The 22,777-nt window shown below is 44.8% G+C and overlaps 1 protein-coding gene across 1 annotated transcript in view; it reads left to right on the top strand.

Moving 5' to 3' along the window:
- Positions 1-22,414, top strand: part of LOC121556161 (kappa-type opioid receptor) — a 77,284-nt gene extending 54,870 nt beyond the window's left edge. The window contains exons 5-6 of the mRNA XM_045213958.1: positions 18,971-19,396; positions 22,395-22,414. Of these exons, the coding sequence (XP_045069893.1) occupies positions 18,971-19,396; positions 22,395-22,414 (446 nt within the window). The remainder of the gene's footprint in view (positions 1-18,970; positions 19,397-22,394) is intronic.
- The last annotated feature ends 363 nt before the right edge of the window (positions 22,415-22,777 follow it).

Genomic DNA, 22,777 nt, shown 5'->3' on the forward strand with positions numbered 1-22,777 from the left:
GGGCAGGTACATAACAGGAGGAACAGAGAGGAGCCAGTGGGCAGGTACATAACAGGAGGAACAGAGAGGAGCCAGTGGGCAGGTACATAACCAGTGGGCAGGTACATAACAGTGATTTAGATCCAACAAAATGTCAGATAAATCCAAACAGAAACCCCCACCGTCTGTAAAGCAGCAAGCCAGAACCCAACTAGACTACTCTAAACCAGCTAGCACTAGAGCCCACAGTCAGAAACCATCTGAAACACAATCTTCACCAGCTAGCACTAGAATCCACAGTCAGAACCCATCTGAAACAAAACCTTCACCAGCTAGCACTAGAGCCCACAGTCAGAACCCATCTGAAACACAACCTTCACCAACTAAGACTAGAACCCACAGTCAAAACCCATCTGAAACACAACCTTCACCAGCTAGCACTAGAACCCACAGTCAGAACCCATCTGAAACACAACCTTCACCAGCTAGCACTAGAATCCACAGTCAGAACCCATCTGAAACACAACCTTCACCAGCTAGCACTAGAACCCACAGTCAGAACCCATCTGAAACACAACCTTCACCAGCTAGCACTAGAATCCACAGTCAGAACCCATCTGAAACACAATCTTCACCAGCTAGCACTAGAATCCACAGTCAGAACCCATCTGAAATACAACCTTCACCAGCTAGCACTAGAACCCACAGTCAGAACCCATCTGAAACACAACCTTCACCAGCTAGCACTAGAATCCACAGTCAGAACCCATCTGAAACACAATCTTCACCAGCTAGCACTAGAATCCACAGTCAGAACCCATCTGAAATACAACCTTCACCAGCTAGCACTAGAACCCACAGTCAGAACCCATCTGAAACACAACCTTCACCAGCTAGCACTAGAATCCACAGTCAGAACCCATCTGAAACACAACCTTCACCAGCTAGCACTAGAATCCACAGTCAGAACCCATCTGAAACACAACCTTCACCAGCTAGCCCCTAGAACCCACAGTCAAAACCCATCTGAAACACAACCTTCACCAGCTAACACTAGAATTCACAGTCAAAACCCATCTGAAACACAACCTTCACCAGCTAGCACTAGAACCCACAGTCAAAACCCATCTGAAACACAACCTTCACCAGTTAGCACTAGAACCCACAGTCAAAACCCATCTGAAACACAAACTTCACCAGCTAGCACTAGAACCCACAGTCAGAACCCATCTGAAACACAACCTTCACCAGCTAGCACTAGAATCCACAGTCAGATCCATCTGAAACACAACCTTCACCAGCTAGCACTAGAACCCACAGTCAATACCCATCTGAAACACAACCTTCACCAGCTAGCACTAGAACCCACAGTCAAAACCCATCTGAAACACAACCTTCACCAGCTAGCACTAGAACCCACAGTCAAAACCCATCTGAAACACAACTTTCACCAGCTAGCACTAGAACCCACAGTCAAAACCCATCTGAAACACAACCTTCACCAGCTAGCACTAGAACCCACAGTCAAAACCCATCTGAAACACAACTTTCACCAGCTAGCACTAGATCCCACAGTCAAAACCCATCTGAAACACAACCTTCACCAGCTAGCACTAGAACCCACAGTCAAAACCAATCTGAAACACAACCTTCACCAGCTAGCACTAGAACCCACAGTCAAAACCCATCTGAAACACAAACTTCACCAGCTAGCACTAGAACCCACAGTCAGAACCCATCTGAAACACAACCTTCACCAGCTAGCACTAGAACCCACAGTCAAAACCCATCTGAAACACAACTTTCACCAACTAGCACTAGAATCCACAGTCAAAACCATCTGAAACACAACCTTCACCAGCTAGCACTAGCATCCACAGTCAAAACCCATCTGAAACACAACGCCTCACCAGCTAGCACTAGAATCCACAGTCAAAACCCATCTGAAACACAACCTTCAACAGCTAGCACTATAACCCACAGTCAAAACCCATCTGAAACACTACCTTCACCAGCTAGCACTAGAACCCACAGTCAAAACCCATCTGAAACACAACCTTCACCTGCTAGCACTAGAACCCACAGTCAGAACCCATCTGAAACACAACCTTCACCAGCTAGCACTAGAACCCACAGTCAAAACCCATCTGAAACACAACCTTCACCAGCTAGCACTAGAACCCACAGTCAAAACCCATCTGAAACACAACCTTCACCAGCTAGCACTAGAACCCACAGTCAAAACCCATCTGAAACACAACCTTCACCAGCTAGCACTAGAACCCACAGTCAGAACCCATCTGAAACACAACCTTCACCAGCTAGCACTAGAATCCACAGTCAGAACCCATCTGAAACACAACCTTCACCAGCTAGCACTAGAACCCACAGTCAATACCCATCTGAAACACAACCTTCACCAGCTAGCACTAGAACCCACAGTCAAAACCCATCTGAAACACAACCTTCACCAGCTAGCACTAGAACCCACAGTCAAAACCCATCTGAAACACAACTTTCACCAGCTAGCACTAGAACCCACAGTCAAAACCCATCTGAAACACAACCTTCACCAGCTAGCACTAGAACCCACAGTCAAAACCCATCTGAAACACTACCTTCACCAGCTAGCACTAGAACCCACAGTCAAAACATCTGAAACACAAACTTCACCTGCTAGCACTAGAACCCACAGTCAGAACCCATCTGAAACACAACCTTCACCAGCTAGCACTAGAACCCACAGTCAAAACCCATCTGAAACACAACCTTCACCAGCTAGCACTAGAACCCACAGTCAAAACCCATCTGAAACACAACCTTCACCAGTTAGCACTAGAACCCACAGTCAAAACCCATCTGAAACACAACCTTCACCAGCTAGCACTAGAACCCACAGTCAGAACCCATCTGAAACACAACCTTCACCAGCTAGCACTAGAATCCACAGTCAGAACCCATCTGAAACACAACCTTCACCAGCTAGCACTAGAACCCACAGTCAATACCCATCTGAAACACAATCTTCACCAGCTAGCACTAGAACCCACAGTCAAAACCCATCTGAAACACAACCTTCACCAGCTAGCACTAGAACCCACAGTCAAAACCCATCTGAAACACAACTTTCACCAGCTAGCACTAGATCCCACAGTCAAAACCCATCTGAAACACAACCTTTACCAGCTAGCACTAGAACCCACAGTCAAAACCAATCTGAAACACAACCTTCACCAGCTAGCACTAGATCTCACAGTCAAAACCAATCTGAAACACAACCTTCACCAGCTAGCACTAGAACCCACAGTCAGAACCCATCTGAAACACAACCTTCACCAGCTAGCACTAGAATCCACTGTCAGAACCCATCTGAAACACAACCTTCACCAGCTAGCCCCTAGAACCCACAGTCAAAACCCATCTGAAACACAACCTTCACCAGCTAACACTAGAATTCACAGTCAAAACCCATCTGAAACACAACCTTCACCAGCTAGCACTAGAACCCACAGTCAAAACCCATCTGAAACACAACCTTCACCAGTTAGCACTAGAACCCACAGTCAAAACCCATCTGAAACACAACCTTCACCAGTTAGCACTAGAACCCACAGTCAAAACCCATCTGAAACACAACCTTCACCAGCTAGCACTAGAACCCACAGTCAGAACCCATCTGAAACACAACCTTCACCAGCTAGCACTAGAATCCACAGTCAGATCCATCTGAAACACAACCTTCACCAGCTAGCACTAGAACCCACAGTCAATACCCATCTGAAACACAACCTTCACCATTTAGCACTAGAACCCACAGTCAAAACCCATCTGAAACACAACCTTCACCAGCTAGCACTAGAACCCACAGTCAAAACCCATCTGAAACACAACTTTCACCAGCTAGCACTAGATCCCACAGTCAAAACCCATCTGAAACACAACCTTCACCAGCTAGCACTAGAACCCACAGTCAAAACCAATCTGAAACACAACCTTCACCAGCTAGCACTAGATCTCACAGTCAAAACCCATCTGAAACACAAACTTCGCCAGCTAGCACTAGAACCCACAGTCAGAACCCATCTGAAACACAACCTTCACCAGCTAGCACTAGAACCCACAGTGAAAACCCATCTGAAACACAACTTTCACCAACTAGCACTAGAATCCACAGTCAAAACCCATCTGAAACAAAACCTTCACCAGCTAGCACTAGCATCCACAGTCAAAACCATTCTGAAACACAAACTTCACCAGCTAGCACTAGAATCCACAGTCAAAACCCATCTGAAACACAACCTTCAACAGCTAGCACTATAACCCACAGTCAAAACCCATCTGAAACACTACCTTCACCAGCTAGCACTAGAACCCACAGTCAAAACCCATCTGAAACACAACCTTCACCTGCTAGCACTAGAACCCACAGTCAGAACCCATCTGAAACACAACCTTCACCAGCTAGCACTAGAACCCACAGTCAAAACCCATCTGAAACACAACCTTCACCAGCTAGCACTAGAACCCACAGTCAAAACCCATCTGAAACACAACCTTCACCAGTTAGCACTAGAACCCACAGTCAAAACCCATCTGAAACACAACCTTCACCAACTAGCACTAGAACCCACAGTCAGAACCCATCTGAAACACAACCTTCACCAGCTAGCACTAGAATCCACAGTCAGAACCCATCTGAAACACAACCTTCACCAGCTAGCACTAGAACCCACAGTCAATACCCATCTGAAACACAACCTTCACCAGCTAGCACTAGAACCCACAGTCAAACCCATCTGAAACACAACCTTCACCAGCTAGCACTAGAACCCACAGTCAAAACCCATCTGAAACACAACTTTCACCAGCTAGCACTAGATCCCACAGTCAAAACCCATCTGAAACACAACTTTTACCAGCTAGCACTAGAACCCACAGTCAAAACCAATCTGAAACACAACCTTCACCAGCTAGCACTAGATCTCACAGTCAAAACCAATCTGAAACACAACCTTCACCAGCTAGCACTAGATCCCACAGTCAAAACCCATCTGAAACACAACTTTCACCAGCTAGCACTAGATCCCACAGTCAAAACCCATCTGAAACACAACCTTCACCAGCTAGCACTAGAACCCACAGTCAAAACCAATCTTAAACACAACCTTCGCCAGCTAGCACTAGATCTCACAGTCAAAACCCATCTGAAACACAAATTTCACCAGCTAGCACTAGAACCCACAGTCAAAACCCATCTGAAACACAACCTTCAACAGCTAGCACTAGAACCCACAGTCAAAACCCATCTGAAACACAACTTTCACCAGCTAGCACTAGATCCCACAGTCAAAACCCATCTGAAACACAACCTTCACCAGCTAGCACTAGAACCCACAGTCAAAACCAATGTGAAACACAACTTTCACCAGCTAGCACTAGATCTCACAGTCAAAACCCATCTGAAACACAAACTTCACCAGCTAGCACTAGAACCCACAGTCAGAACCCATCTGAAACACAACCTTCACCAGCTAGCACTAGAACCCACAGTCAAAACCGATCTGAAACACAACTTTCACCAACTAGCACTAGAATCCACAGTCAAAACCCATCTGAAACACAACCTTCACCAGCTAGCACTAGCATCCACAGTCAAAACCCATCTGAAACACAAACTTCACCAGCTAGCACTAGAATCCACAGTCAAAACCCATCTGAAACACAACCTTCAACAGCTAGCACTATAACCCACAGTCAAAACCCATCTGAAACACTACCTTCACCAGCTAGCACTAGAACCCACAGTCAAAACCCATCTGAAACACAACCTTCACCTGCTAGCACTAGAACCCACAGTCAGAACCCATCTGAAACACAACCTTCACCAGCTAGCACTAGAACCCACAGTCAAAACCCATCTGAAACACAACCTTCACCAGCTAGCACTAGAACCCACAGTCAAAACCCATCTGAAACACAACCTTCACCAGTTAGCACTAGAACCCACAGTCAAAACCCATCTGAAACACAACCTTCACCAGCTAGCACTAGAACCCACAGTCAGAACCCATCTGAAACACAACCTTCACCAGCTAGCACTAGAATCCACAGTCAGAACCCATCTGAAACACAACCTTCACCAGCTAGCACTAGAACCCACAGTCAATACCCATCTGAAACACAATCTTCACCAGCTAGCACTAGAACCCACAGTCAAAACCCATCTGAAACACAACCTTCACCAGCTAGCACTAGAACCCACAGTCAAAACCCATCTGAAACACAACTTTCACCAGCTAGCACTAGATCCCACAGTCAAAACCCATCTGAAACACAACCTTTACCAGCTAGCACTAGAACCCACAGTCAAAACCAATCTGAAACACAACCTTCACCAGCTAGCACTAGATCTCACAGTCAAAACCAATCTGAAACACAACATTCACCAGCTAGCACTAGAACCCACAGTCAGAACCCATCTGAAACACAACCTTCACCAGCTAGCACTAGAATCCACTGTCAGAACCCATCTGAAACACAACCTTCACCAGCTAGCCCCTAGAACCCACAGTCAAAACCCATCTGAAACACAATCTTCACCAGCTAACACTAGAATTCACAGTCAAAACCCATCTGAAACACAACCTTCACCAGCTAGCACTAGAACCCACAGTCAAAACCCATCTGAAACACAACCTTCACCAGTTAGCACTAGAACCCACAGTCAAAACCCATCTGAAACACAACCTTCACCAGCTAGCACTAGAACCCACAGTCAGAACCCATCTGAAACACAACCTTCACCAGCTAGCACTAGAATCCACAGTCAGATCCATCTGAAACACAACCTTCACCAGCTAGCACTAGAACCCACAGTCAATACCCATCTGAAACACAACCTTCACCATTTAGCACTAGAACCCACAGTCAAAACCCATCTGAAACACAACCTTCACCAGCTAGCACTAGAACCCACAGTCAAAACCCATCTGAAACACAACTTTCACCAGCTAGCACTAGATCCCACAGTCAAAACCCATCTGAAACACAACCTTCACCAGCTAGCACTAGAACCCACAGTCAAAACCAATCTGAAACACAACCTTCACCAGCTAGCACTAGATCTCACAGTCAAAACCCATCTGAAACACAAACTTCGCCAGCTAGCACTAGAACCCACAGTCAGAACCCATCTGAAACACAACCTTCACCAGCTAGCACTAGAACCCACAGTGAAAACCCATCTGAAACACAACTTTCACCAACTAGCACTAGAATCCACAGTCAAAACCCATCTGAAACAAAACCTTCACCAGCTAGCACTAGCATCCACAGTCAAAACCCATCTGAAACACAAACTTCACCAGCTAGCACTAGAATCCACAGTCAAAACCCATCTGAAACACAACCTTCAACAGCTAGCACTATAACCCACAGTCAAAACCCATCTGAAACACTACCTTCACCAGCTAGCACTAGAACCCACAGTCAAAACCCATCTGAAACACAACCTTCACCTGCTAGCACTAGAACCCACAGTCAGAACCCATCTGAAACACAACCTTCACCAGCTAGCACTAGAACCCACAGTCAAAACCCATCTGAAACACAACCTTCACCAGCTAGCACTAGAACCCACAGTCAAAACCCATCTGAAACAAAACCTTCACCAGTTAGCACTAGAACCCACAGTCAAAACCCATCTGAAACACAACCTTCACCAACTAGCACTAGAACCCACAGTCAGAACCCATCTGAAACACAACCTTCACCAGCTAGCACTAGAATCCACAGTCAGAACCCATCTGAAACACAACCTTCACCAGCTAGCACTAGAACCCACAGTCAATACCCATCTGAAACACAACCTTCACCAGCTAGCACTAGAACCCACAGTCAAACCCATCTGAAACACAACCTTCACCAGCTAGCACTAGAACCCACAGTCAAAACCCATCTGAAACACAACTTTCACCAGCTAGCACTAGATCCCACAGTCAAAACCCATCTGAAACACAACTTTTACCAGCTAGCACTAGAACCCACAGTCAAAACCAATCTGAAACACAACCTTCACCAGCTAGCACTAGATCTCACAGTCAAAACCAATCTGAAACACAACCTTCACCAGCTAGCACTAGATCCCACAGTCAAAACCCATCTGAAACACAACTTTCACCAGCTAGCACTAGATCCCACAGTCAAAACCCATCTGAAACACAACCTTCACCAGCTAGCACTAGAACCCACAGTCAAAACCAATCTGAAACACAACCTTCGCCAGCTAGCACTAGATCTCACAGTCAAAACCCATCTGAAACACAAATTTCACCAGCTAGCACTAGAACCCACAGTCAAAACCCATCTGAAACACAACCTTCACCAGCTAGCACTAGAACCCACAGTCAAAACCCATCTGAAACACAACTTTCACCAACTAGCACTAGAATCCACAGTCAAAACCCATCTGAAACACAACCTTCACCAGCTAGCACTAGCATCCACAGTCAAAACCCATCTGAAACACAAACTTCACCAGCTAGCACTAGAATCCACAGTCAAAACCCATCTGAAACACAACCTTCAACAGCTAGCACTAGAACCCACAGTCAAAACCCATCTGAAACACAACCTTCACCAGCTAGCACTAGAACCCACAGTCAAAACCCATCTGAAATACAACCTTCACCTGCTAGCACTAGAACCCACAGTCAGAACCCATCTGAAACACAACCTTCACATGCTAGCACTAGAACCCACAGTCAAAACCCATCTGAAACACAAACTTCACCAGCTAGCACTAGAACCCACAGTCAAAACCCATCTGAAACACAACCTTCACCAGCTAGCACTAGAACCCACAGTCAAAACCCATCTGAAACACAACCTTCACCAGCTAGCACTAGAACCCACAGTCAAAACCCATCTGAAACACAACCTTCACCAGCTAGCACTAGAACCCACAGTCAAAACCCATCTGAATCACAACCTTCACCAGCTAGCACTAGAACCCACAGTCAAAACCCATCTGAAACACAACTTTCACCAGCTAGCACTAGATCCCACAGTCAAAACCCATCTGAAACACAACCTTCACCAGCTAGCACTAGAACCCACAGTCAAAACCAATCTGAAACACAACCTTCACCAGCTAGCACTAGATCTCACAGTCAAAACCCATCTGAAACACAAACTTCACCAGCTAGCACTAGAACCCACAGTCAGAACCCTTCTGAAACACAACCTTCACCAGCTAGTACTAGAACCCACAGTCAAAACCCATCTGAAACACAACTTTCACCAACTAGCACTAGAATCCACAGTCAAAACCCATCTGAAACACAACCTTCACCAGCTAGCACTAGCATCCACAGTCAAAACCCATCTGAAACACAACCTTCACCAGCTAGCACTAGAATCCACAGTCAAAACCCATCTGAAACACAACCTTCAACAGCTAGCACTATAACCCACAGTCAAAACCCATCTGAAACACTACCTTCACCAGCTAGCACTAGAACCCACAGTCAAAACCCATCTGAAACACAACCTTCACCTGCTAGCACTAGAACCCACAGTCAGAACCCATCTGAAACACAACCTTCACCAGCTAGCACTAGAACCCACAGTCAAAACCCATCTGAAACACAACCTTCACCAGCTAGCACTAGAACCCACAGTCACAACCCATCTGAAACACAACCTTCACCAGTTAGCACTAGAACCCACAGTCAAAACCCATCTGAAACACAACCTTCACCAGCTAGCACTAGAACCCAAAGTCAGAACCCATCTGAAACACAACCTTCACCAGCTAGCACTAGAATCCACAGTCAATACCCATCTGAAACACAATCTTCACCAGCTAGCACTAGAACCCACAGTCAAAACCCATCTGAAACACAACCTTCACCAGCTAGCACTAGAACCCACAGTCAAAACCCATCTGAAACACAACTTTCACCAGCTAGCACTAGATCCCACAGTCAAAACCCATCTGAAACACAACCTTTACCAGCTAGCACTAGAACCCACAGTCAAAACCAATCTGAAACACAACCTTCACCAGCTAGCACTAGATCTCACAGTCAAAACCAATCTGAAACACAACCTTCACCAGCTAGGACTAGATCCCACAGTCAGAACCCATCTGAAACACAACCTTCACCAGCTAGCCCCTAGAACCCACAGTCAAAACCCATCTGAAACACAACCTTCACCAGCTAACACTAGAATTCACAGTCAAAACCCATCTGAAACACAACCTTCACCAGCTAGCACTAGAACCCACAGTCAAAACCCATCTGAAACACAACCTTCACCAGTTAGCACTAGAACCCACAGTCAAAACCCATCTGAAACACAACCTTCACCAGCTAGCACTAGAACCCACAGTCAGAACCCATCTGAAACACAACCTTCACCAGCTAGCACTAGAATCCACAGTCAGATCCATCTGAAACACAACCTTCACCAGCTAGCACTAGAACCCACAGTCAATACCCATCTGAAACACAACCTTCACCATTTAGCACTAGAACCCACAGTCAAAACCCATCTGAAACACAACCTTCACCAGCTAGCACTAGAACCCACAGTCAAAACCCATCTGAAACACAACTTTCACCAGCTAGCACTAGATCCCACAGTCAAAACCCATCTGAAACACAACCTTCACCAGCTAGCACTAGAACCCACAGTCAAAACCAATCTGAAACACAACCTTCACCAGCTAGCACTAGATCTCACAGTCAAAACCCATCTGAAACACAAACTTCGCCAGCTAGCACTAGAACCCACAGTCAGAACCCATCTGAAACACAACCTTCACCAGCTAGCACTAGAACCCACAGTCAAAACCCATCTGAAACACAACTTTCACCAACTAGCACTAGAACCCACAGTCAAAACCCATCTGAAACACAACCTTCACCAGCTAGCACTAGCATCCACAGTCAAAACCCATCTGAAACACAAACTTCACCAGCTAGCACTAGAATCCACAGTCAAAACCCATCTGAAACACAACCTTCAACAGCTAGCACTATAACCCACAGTCAAAACCCATCTGAAACACTACCTTCACCAGCTAGCACTAGAACCCACAGTCAAAACCCATCTGAAACACAACCTTCACCTGCTAGCACTAGAACCCACAGTCAGAACCCATCTGAAACACAACCTTCACCAGCTAGCACTAAAACCCACAGTCAAAACCCATCTGAAACACAACCTTCACCAGCTAGCACTAGAACCCACAGTCAAAACCCATCTGAAACACAACCTTCACCAGTTAGCACTAGAACCCACAGTCAAAACCCATCTGAAACACAACCTTCACCAACTAGCACTAGAACCCACAGTTAGAACCCATCTGAAACACAAACTTCACCAGCTAGCACTAGAATCCACAGTCAGAACCCATCTGAAACACAACCTTCACCAGCTAGCACTAGAACCCACAGTCAATACCCATCTGAAACACAACCTTCACCAGCTAGCACTAGAACCCACAGTCAAAACCCATCTGAAACACAACCTTCACCAGCTAGCACTAGAACCCACAGTCAAAACCCATCTGAAACACAACTTTCACCAGCTAGCACTAGATCCCACAGTCAAAACCCATCTGAAACACAACCTTTACCAGCTAGCACTAGAACCCACAGTCAAAACCAATCTGAAACACAACCTTCACCAGCTAGCACTAGATCTCACAGTCAAAACCAATCTGAAACACAACCTTCACCAGCTAGCACTAGATCCCACAGTCAAAACCCATCTGAAACACAACTTTCACCAGCTAGCACTAGATCCCACAGTCAAAACCCATCTGAAACACAACCTTCACCAGCTAGCACTAGAACCCACAGTCAAAACCAATCTGAAACACAACCTTCGCCAGCTAGCACTAGATCTCACAGTCAAAACCCATCTGAAACACAAATTTCACCAGCTAGCACTAGAACCCACAGTCAAAACCCATCTGAAACACAACCTTCACCAGCTAGCACTAGAACCCACAGTCAAAACCCATCTGAAACACAACTTTCACCAACTATCACTAGAATCCACAGTCAAAACCCATCTGAAACACAACCTTCACCAGCTAGCACTAGCATCCACAGTCAAAACCCATCTGAAACACAAACTTCACCAGCTAGCACTAGAATCCACAGTCAAAATCCATCTGAAACACAACCTTCAACAGCTAGCACTAGAACCCACAGTCAAAACCCATCTGAAACACTACCTTCACCAGCTAGCACTAGAACCCACAGTCAAAACCCATCTGAAACACAACCTTCACCTGCTAGCACTAGAACCCACAGTCAGAACCCATCTGAAACACAACCTTCACATGCTAGCACTAGAACCCACAGTCAAAACCCATCTGAAACACAAACTTCACCAGCTAGCACTAGAACCCACAGTCAAAACCCATCTGAAACACAACCTTCACCAGCTAGCACTAGAACCCACAGTCAAAACCCATCTGAAACACAACCTTCACCAGCTAGCACTATAACCCACAGTCAAAACCCATCTGAAACACAACCTTCACCTGCTAGCACTAGAACCCACAGTCAGAACCCATCTGAAACACAACCTTCATCAGCAAGCACTAGAACCCACAGTCAGAACCCATTTGAAACACAACCTTCACCAGCTAGCACTAGAACCCACAGTCAAAACCCATCTGAAACACAATCTTCACCAGCTAGCACTAGAAACCACAGTCAGAACCCATCTCAAACACAACCTTCACCAACTAGCACTAAAATCCACAGTCAGAACCCATCTGAAACACAACCTTCACCAGCTAGCACTAGAACTCACAGTCAAAACCCATCTGACACAGAGTCCAAAATCCAAAATAGATCAATTATCCAGAGGTGGGTCAAGGAACCAGGAGAACAGTGATCAGAGGAAGAATCCAGGCATGTGGAGGTGATCACAGCAGCAAAGTCCAGACTCAGAGGTAGTCTAGCAGCCAACTAGGTTGTAAAAGTCATAAAAACCCCAGTAGGCTAAAAAGTGGACAAAACAATCACTCAATGAAAAACAGACGAGTAAACACTGTTACTAAACAGGTACCAGGGTGAAGCGGCAATCGAGCACGACGCCAGCAGATACCCTAACCCGGAATTGTCTTCAGCATACAGTCTCGGTCATACTGTGTTGACTTCAGCATACTGGAAGTGTTGACTTTAGCATACAGTCTCATTCCACTGTGGCATTTACCGATAATAAATCCCTGCGCTGTGATGTTTACCTCCAGCAATTACATCACCCTACCATTGTCTATACATCAGACCACTGTCTGTACACAAGACCACTGTCTATACATCAGACCACTGTCTAACTGATTCATCAGACCACTGTCTATACATCAGACCACTGTCTATACATCAGACCACTGTCTATACATCAGACCACTATTTATACATCAGACCACTGTCTATACATCAGACCACTGTCTAACTGATACATCAGACCACTGTCTATACATCAGACCACTGTCTAACTGAAACATCAGACCACTGTCTATAAATCAGACCACTGTCTATACATTAGACCACTGTCTATACATCAGACCACTGTCTAACTGATTCATCAGACCACTGTCTATAAATCAGACCACTGTCTAACTGAAACATCAGACCACTTTCTATAAATCAGACCACTGTCTATACATCAGACCATTGTCTAATTGATTCATCAGACCAATGTCTATACATCAGACCACTGTCTATAAATCAGACCACTGTCTATACATCATACCAATGTCTATACGTCAGAACATTGTCTATACATCAGACCACTTTGTATACACCAGACGACTGTCTATACACCAGACCTATCTTTCTACATCAGACCACTGTCTATACATCAGACCACTGTCTAACTGATGCATCAGACCACTGTCTATACATCAGACCACTGTCTATACATCAGACCACTGTCTATACATCAGACCACGGTCTAACTGATTCATCAGACCACTGTCTATACAACAGACCACTGTCTAACTGATATATCAGACCACTGTCTAACTGATACATCAGACCACTGTCTATACATCAGACCACTGTCTAACTGATTCATCAGACCACTGTCTATAAATCAGACCACTGTCTAACTGAAACATCAGACCACTGTCTATAAATAGACCACTGTCTATACATCAGACCATTGTCTAATTGATTAATCAGACCACTGTCTATAAATCAGACCACTGTCTATACATCATACCATTGTCTAACTGATTCATCAGACCACTGTCTATACATGAGACTGCTGTCAGTCTGATAATAATAATAATAATAATAATATGCCATTTAGCAGACGCTTTTATCCAAAGCGACTTACAGTCATGTGTGCATACATTTTTACGTATGGGTGGTCCCGGGGACCGAACCCACTACCCTGGCATTACAAGCGCCATGCTCTACCAATTGAGCTACAGAGGACCACTGTCCATACCACTATCTGATACATCAAACCACTGTCCATACATTAGACCACTGTCTATAAATCAGACCACTGTCTATACATCAGACCACTGTCTATACATCAGACCACTGTCTATACATCAGACCACTGTCTAACTGATACATCAGACCATTGTCTATAAATCAGACCACTGTCTATAAATCAGACCACTGTCTATACATCAGAACACTGTCTAACTGATACATCAGACCACTGTCTATACATCAGACCACTGTCTAACTGATACATCAGACCACTGTCTATACATCATACCAATGTCTATACGTCAGAACATTGTCTATACATCAGACCACTTTGTATACACCAGACGACTGTCTATACACCAGACCTATCTTTCTACATCAGACCACTGTCTATACATCAGACCACTGTCTAACTGATGCATCAGACCACTGTCTATACATCAGACCACTGTCTATACATCAGACCACTGTCTATACATCAGACCACGGTCTAACTGATTCATCAGACCACTGTCTATACAACAGACCACTGTCTAACTGATATATCAGACCACTGTCTAACTGATACATCAGACCACTGTCTATACATCAGACCACTGTCTAACTGATTCATCAGACCACTGTCTATAAATCAGACCACTGTCTAACTGAAACATCAGACCACTGTCTATAAATAGACCACTGTCTATACATCAGACCATTGTCTAATTGATTAATCAGACCACTGTCTATAAATCAGACCACTGTCTATACATCATACCATTGTCTAACTGATTCATCAGACCACTGTCTATACATGAGACTGCTGTCAGTCTGATAATAATAATAATAATAATAATAATATGCCATTTAGCAGACGCTTTTATCCAAAGCGACTTACAGTCATGTGTGCATACATTTTTACGTATGGGTGGTCCCGGGGACCGAACCCACTACCCTGGCATTACAAGTGCCATGCTCTACCAATTGAGCTACAGAGGACCACTGTCCATACCACTATCTGATACATCAAACCACTGTCCATACATCAGACCACTGTCTAACTGATTCATCAGACCACTGTCTATAAATCAGACCACTGTCTAACTGAAACATCAGACCACTGTCTATAAATAGACCACTGTCTATACATCAGACCATTGTCTAATTGATTAATCAGACCACTGTCTATAAATCAGACCACTGTCTATACATCAGACCACTGTCTATACATCAGACCACTGTCTATACATCAGACCACTGTCTATACATCAGACCACTGTCTAACTGATACATCAGACCACTGTCTATAAATCAGACCACTGTCTATAAATCAGACCACTGTCTATACATCAGAACACTGTCTAACTGATACATCAGACCACTGTCTATACATCAGACCACTGTCTAACTGATACATCAGACCACTGTCTATACATCAGACCACTGTCTATACATCAGCCCACTGTCTATAAATCAGACCACTGTCTATACATCAGACCACTGTCTATACATCAGACCACTGTCTATAAATCAGACCACTGTCTATACACCAGACCACTGTCTAAATATCAGACCACTGTCTATACATCAGACCACTGTCAATACATCAAACCACTGTCTATACATCAGACCACTGTCTATACATCAGACCACTGTCTATACATCAGACCACTGTCTAACTGATACATCAGACCACTGTCTATACACTAGACCACTGTCTATACATCAGACCACTGTCTATACATCAGACCACTGTCTATACATCAGACAACTGTCTATACATCAGACTACTGTCTATACATCAGACCTTTGTCTAATTGAAACATCAGACCACTGTCTATAAATCAGACCACTGTCTAACTGAAACATCAGACTACTGTCTATAAATCAGACCACTGTCTAACTGAAACATCAGACCACTGTCTATAAATCAGACCACTGTCTAACTGAAACATCAGACCACTGTCTATAAATCAGACCACTGTCTAACTGAAACATCAGACCACTGTCTATAAATCAGACCACTGTCTGTACATCAGACCATTGTCTAATTGATTCATCAGACCACTGTCTATACATCAGACCACTGTCTATACATCAGACCACTGTCTAACTGAAACATCAGACCACTGTCTATACATCAGACCACTGTCTATACACTAGACCTATCTTTCTACATCAGACCACTGTCTATACATCAGACCACTGTCTAACTGATACATCAGACCACTGTCTAACTGAAACATCAGAACACTGTCTATACATCAGACCACTGTCTAACTGAAACATCAGACTACTGTCTATAAATCAGACCACTGTCTAACTGAAACATCAGACCACTGTCTATAAATCAGACAACTGTCTAACTGAAACATCAGACCACTGTCTATAAATCAGACCACTGTCTAACTGAAACATTAGACCACTGTCTATATATCAGACCACTGTCTAACTGAAACATCAGACCACTGTCTATAAATCAGACCACTGTATAACTGAAACATCAGACCACTGTCTATACATCAGAACACTGTCTATACATCAGACCACTTTGTATACACCAGATGACTGTCTATACACTAGACCTATCTTTCTACATCAGACCACTGTCTATACATCAGAACACTGTCTATACATCAGAACACTGTCTATACATCAGACCACTGTCTATACACCAGACCTATCTTTCTACATCAGACCACTGTCTATACATCAGACCACTGTCTATACATCAGACCACTGTCTAACTGAAACATCAGACTACTGTCTATAAATCAGACCACTGTCTAACTGAAACATCAGACCACTGTCTATAAATCAGACCACTGTCTAACTGAAACATTAGACCACTGTCTATAAATCAGACCACTGTCTATACATCATACCACTGTCTAACTGAAACATCAGACCACTGTCTATACATCAGAACACTGTCTAACTGATACATCAGACCACTGTCTAACTGAAACATCAGAACACTGTCTATACATCAGACCACTGTCTAACTGAAACATCAGACTACTGTCTATAAATCAGACCACTGTCTAACTGAAACATCAGACCACTGTCTATAAATCAGACAACTGTCTAACTGAAACATCAGACCACTGTCTATAAATCAGACCACTGTCTAACTGAAACATTAGACCACTGTCTATATATCAGACCACTGTCTAACTGAAACATCAGACCACTGTCTATAAATCAGACCACTGTATAACTGAAACATCAGACCACTGTCTATACATCAGAACACTGTCTATACATCAGACCACTTTGTATACACCAGATGACTGTCTATACACTAGACCTATCTTTCTACATCAGACCACTGTCTATACATCAGAACACTGTCTATACATCAGAACACTGTCTATACATCAGACCACTGTCTATACACCAGACCTATCTTTCTACATCAGACCACTGTCTATACATCAGACCACTGTCTATACATCAGACCACTGTCTAACTGAAACATCAGACTACTGTCTATAAATCAGACCACTGTCTAACTGAAACATCAGACCACTGTCTATAAATCAGACCACTGTCTAACTGAAACATTAGACCACTGTCTATAAATCAGACCACTGTCTATACATCATACCACTGTCTAACTGAAACATCAGACCACTGTCTATACATCAGAACACTGTCTATACATCAGACCACATTGTATACACCAGACGACTGTCTATACACCAGACCTATCTTTCTACATCAGACCACTGTCTATACATCAGACCAATGTCTAACTGATACATCAGACCACTGTCTATACATCAGACCACTGTCTATACATCAGACCACTGTCTATACACTAGACCACTGTCTATACATCAGACCACTGTCTATACATCAGACCACTGTCTATACATCAGACCACTGTCTAACTGATACAGAAGTTAGATTTAGGGTTAGTTTGTGTTATTTAGGGTTAGTGAAGGTTAGTTAGGGTTAGTTAAGGTTAGTTAGGGTTAGTTAAGGTTAGTTAGGGTTAGTTAGGGTTAGTCAGGGTTAGTTGAGGTTGGTTAGGGTTAGTTAGGGTTAGTTATGGTTAGTTAAGGTTAGTTAGGGTTAGTTAAGGTTAGTTAGGGTTAGTTAAGGTTAGTTATGGTTAGTTAAGGTTAGTTAGGGTTAGTTAAGGTTAGTTAGGGTTAGTTAAGGTTAGTCAAGGTTAGTTAAGGTTAGTTAGGGTTAGTTAAGGTTAGTTATGGTTAGTTATGGTTAGTTAAGGTTAGTTAAGGTTAGTTTTTGTTAGTTAGGGTTAGTTGAGGTTGGTTAGGGTCAGTTAGGGTTAGTTAGGGTTAGTTAGGGTTAGTTAGGGTTAGTTAAGGTTAGTTAGGGTTAGTTAAGGTTAGTTAGGGTTAGTTAGGGTTAGTTAAGGTTAGTTAGGGTTAGTTAAGGTTAGTTAGGGTTAGTTAAGGTTAGTTAGGGTTAGTTAGGGTTAGTTAGGGTTAGTTAAGGTTAGTTAGGGTTAGTTAGGGTTAGTTAGGGTTAATGTTAATATTACTGTCTATCTCTAGGTACTACAGAGTGTGCCCTCCAGTTCCCTGACCCCTATATCTACTGGGACAGAGTGATGAAGGTCTGCGTGTTCATCTTCGGCTTCGTGGCACCCCTCCTCATCGTCAGTGTGTGTTATACCCTAATGGTGCTGCGTCTGAAGAGCGTGCGACTGCTCTCCGGCTCCCGGGAGAAGGACCGGAACCTGCGGCGGATCACCCGGCTGGTTTTGGTGGTGGTAGCAGTGTTCGTAGTCTGCTGGACGCCTATCCACATCTTTATCCTGGTTAAGGCGCTGGCGCCCTCCGGTGACGTTCTCGAGACCACGCCCGTCATGGCGGCCTACTTCTTCTGCGTTGCCCTGGGTTACACCAACAGCAGCCTCAACCCCATTCTCTACGCCTTCCTGGATGAGAACTTCAAACGCTGCTTCAGGGACTATTGCTGCCCGGGGGGGAGGGGGGGAGGGGGTAACAGCCAGGGGGGGAGGGGGGGAGGGGGCAACAGCCAGGGGGGGAGTCGAGTGAAGAGCTACACCTGTCCACCAACGGCCCGGGGGAGAGGGCAGGAGGGACAGAGGGAGGGGGAGGCTGGTATGACTAGCGGTGGAGCTGGAACAGTCCTCCCTTAACTCCTACAGCAGAGAGGACTCTAACGGGTTGACACAGATCACATTGTCTATCTCCGGGAGAGTATTACAGCACAGTCTTCTGATGTGTTCTTCTAGAGCAGTACATCTTCACCTCACCACCTCTATCTTAACCTGACCCAGTCATAAAGAGACCCAGGTCACCTCTTCTATCTGAGGGACAGCAGTACATCCTTCTGACCCAGTCCTAAAGAGACCCAGGTCACCTCTTCTATCTGAGGGACAGCAGTACATCCTTCTGATCTAGTCCTAAAGAGACCCAGGTCACCTCTTCTATCTGAGGGACAGCAGTACATCCTTCTGATCTAGTCATAAAGAGACCCAGGTCACCTCTTCTATCTGAGGGACAGCAGTACATCCTTCTGACCCAGTCCTAAAGAGACCCAGGTCACCTCTTCTATCTGAGGGACAGCAGTACATCCTTCTGATCTAGTCCTAAAGAGACCCAGGTCACCTCTTCTATCTGAGGGACAGCAGTACATCCTTCTGATCTAGTCCTAAAGAGACCCAGGTCACCTCTTCTATCTGAGGGACAGCAGTACATCCTTCTGATCTAGTCCTAAAGAGACCCAGGTCACCTCTTCTATCTGAGGGACAGCAGTACATCCTTCTGATCTAGTCCTAAAGAGACCCAGGTCACCTCTTCTATCTGAGGGACAGCAGTACATCCTTCTGACCCAGTCCTAAAGAGACCCAGGTCACCTCTTCTATCTGAGGGACAGCAGTACATCCTTCTGACCCAGTCCTAAAGAGACCCAGGTCACCTCTTCTATCTGAGGGACAGCAGTACATCCTTCTGACCCAGTCCCTAAAGAGACCCAGGTCACCTCTTCTATCTGAGGGACAGCAGTACATCCTTCTGACCCAGTCCTAAAGAGACCCAGGTCACCTCTTCTATCTGAGGGACAGCAGTACATCCTTCTGACCCAGTCCTAAAGAGACCCAGGTCACCTCTTCTATCTGAGGGACAGCAGTACATCCTTCTGACCCAGTCCTAAAGAGACCCAGGTCACCTCTTCTATCTGAGGGACAGCAGTACATCCTTCTGATCTAGTCCTAAAGAGACCCAGGTCACCTCTTCTATCTGAGGGACAGCAGTACATCCTTCTGACCCAGTCCTAAAGAGACCCAGGTCACCTCTTCTATCTGAGGGACAGCAGTACATCCTTCTGATCTAGTCATAAAGAGACCCAGGTCACCTCTTCTATCTGAGGGACAGCAGTACATCCTTCTGACCCAGTCCTAAAGAGACCCAGGTCACCTCTTCTATCTGAGGGACAGCAGTACATCCTTCTGATCTAGTCCTAAAGAGACCCAGGTCACCTCTTCTATCTGAGGGACAGCAGTACATCCTTCTGACCCAGTCCTAAAGAGACCCAGGTCACCTCTTCTATCTGAGGGACAGCAGTACATCCTTCTGACCCAGTCCTAAAGAGACCCAGGTCACCTCTTCTATCTGAGGGACAGCAGTACATCCTTCTGACCCAGTCCTAAAGAGACCCAGGTCACCTCTTCTATCTGAGGGACAGCAGTACATCCTTCTGACCCAGTCCTAAAGAGACCCAGGTCATCTCTTCTATCTGAGGGACAGCAGTACATCCTTCTGATCTAGTCATAAAGAGTATTCTGATCTGATCTAATGATAGGGTGGTTGGAAGATTTCAGATTTCTTGCTTATTTCCTCCTGATTCCGGGAATCTTCCAACCGGGATCTCTGGAAAACCTGCTCATTTTCTACAGCCATCTGAGTAGGTCACCTCTATTAACTGAGACTAAACATTAGTTCCCTTCCTGCTAGTACAGAGTGAAAAGCGACACAAAGTCAACCATTAGTTTTGTACTAGTCAATTTGTATAGACCAGTCTTCTGCTCCTTTACTAGTCTTTAAATCTGAAGGGTTCTGAAAGACACTACTCCACTTCAACCAAGATAATAATCTCTCCAGCTTTATGAAGTGATGTCACTAACACCACATTGAGTTAAAAAAAAAAACATTTTAAAATGTTGAAGCACAGCGTTTGACCGCTTGACCAGTTGAAATACTGTAGTCCCTAAGGATCATTCATTATTTCAAGGTCAATGTGGAACCATCCAGTGTATCTAGACCAGGGCTCTCCAACTCTGTTCCTGGAGAGATACCCTCCTGTAGGTTTTAACTCCAACCCTGTTCCTGGAGAGATACCCTCCTGTAGGTTTTAACTCCAACCCTGTTCCTGGAGAGATACCCTCCTGTAGGTTTTAACTCCAACCCTGTTCCTGGAGAGCTACCATACTCAAATCAAATCAAATCAAATTAATAGGACTGTATTAGTGGTGTACCTGATCAGACAGAGATAATCAAATCAAATCAAATCAAATCAAATTTTATTGGCCACATGCGCCGAATATAACAGGTGCAGACATTACAGTGAAATGCTTACTTACAGCCCTTAACCAACAGTGCATTTCTTTTTAACAAAAAAAGTAAAAATAAAACAACAACAAAAAAAGTGTTGAGAAAAAAAGAGCAGAAGTAAAATAAAATAACAGTAGGGAGGCTATATATACAGGGGGGTACCGGTGCAGAGTCAATGTGCGGGGGCACCGGCTAGTTGAGGTAGTTGAAGTAATATGTACATGTGGGTAGAGTTAAAGTGACTATGCATAAATAATTAACAGAGTAGCAGCAGCGTAAAAATATGGGGTGGGGGGGCAGTGCAAATAGTCTGGGTAGCCATGATTAGCTGTTCAGGAGTCTTATGGCTTGGGGGTAGAAGCTGTTGAGAAGTCTTTTGGACCTAGACTTGGCACTCCGGTACCGCTTGCCATGCGGTAGCAGAGAGAACAGTCTATGACTAGGGTGGCTGGAGTCTTTGACAATTTTGAGGGCCTTCCTCTGACACCACCTGGTATAGAGGTCCTGGATGGCAGGAAGCTTGGCCCCAGTGATGTATTGGGCCGTACGCACTACCCTCTGTAGTGCCTTGCGGTCGGAGGCCAAGCAGTTGCCATACCAGGCGGTGATGCAACCAGTCAGGATGCTCTCGATGGTGCAGCTGTATAATTTTTTGAGGATCTGAGGACCCATGCCGAATCTTTTCAGTCTCCTGAGGGGGAATAGGCTTTGTCGTGCCCTCTTCACGACTGTCTTGGTGTGTTTGGACCATGATAGTTCGTTGGTGATGTGGACACCAAGGAA

This window comes from Coregonus clupeaformis, unplaced genomic scaffold (assembly GCF_020615455.1).
Source record: "Coregonus clupeaformis isolate EN_2021a unplaced genomic scaffold, ASM2061545v1 scaf0178, whole genome shotgun sequence".
Classification (NCBI taxonomy): domain Eukaryota; kingdom Metazoa; phylum Chordata; class Actinopteri; order Salmoniformes; family Salmonidae; genus Coregonus; species Coregonus clupeaformis.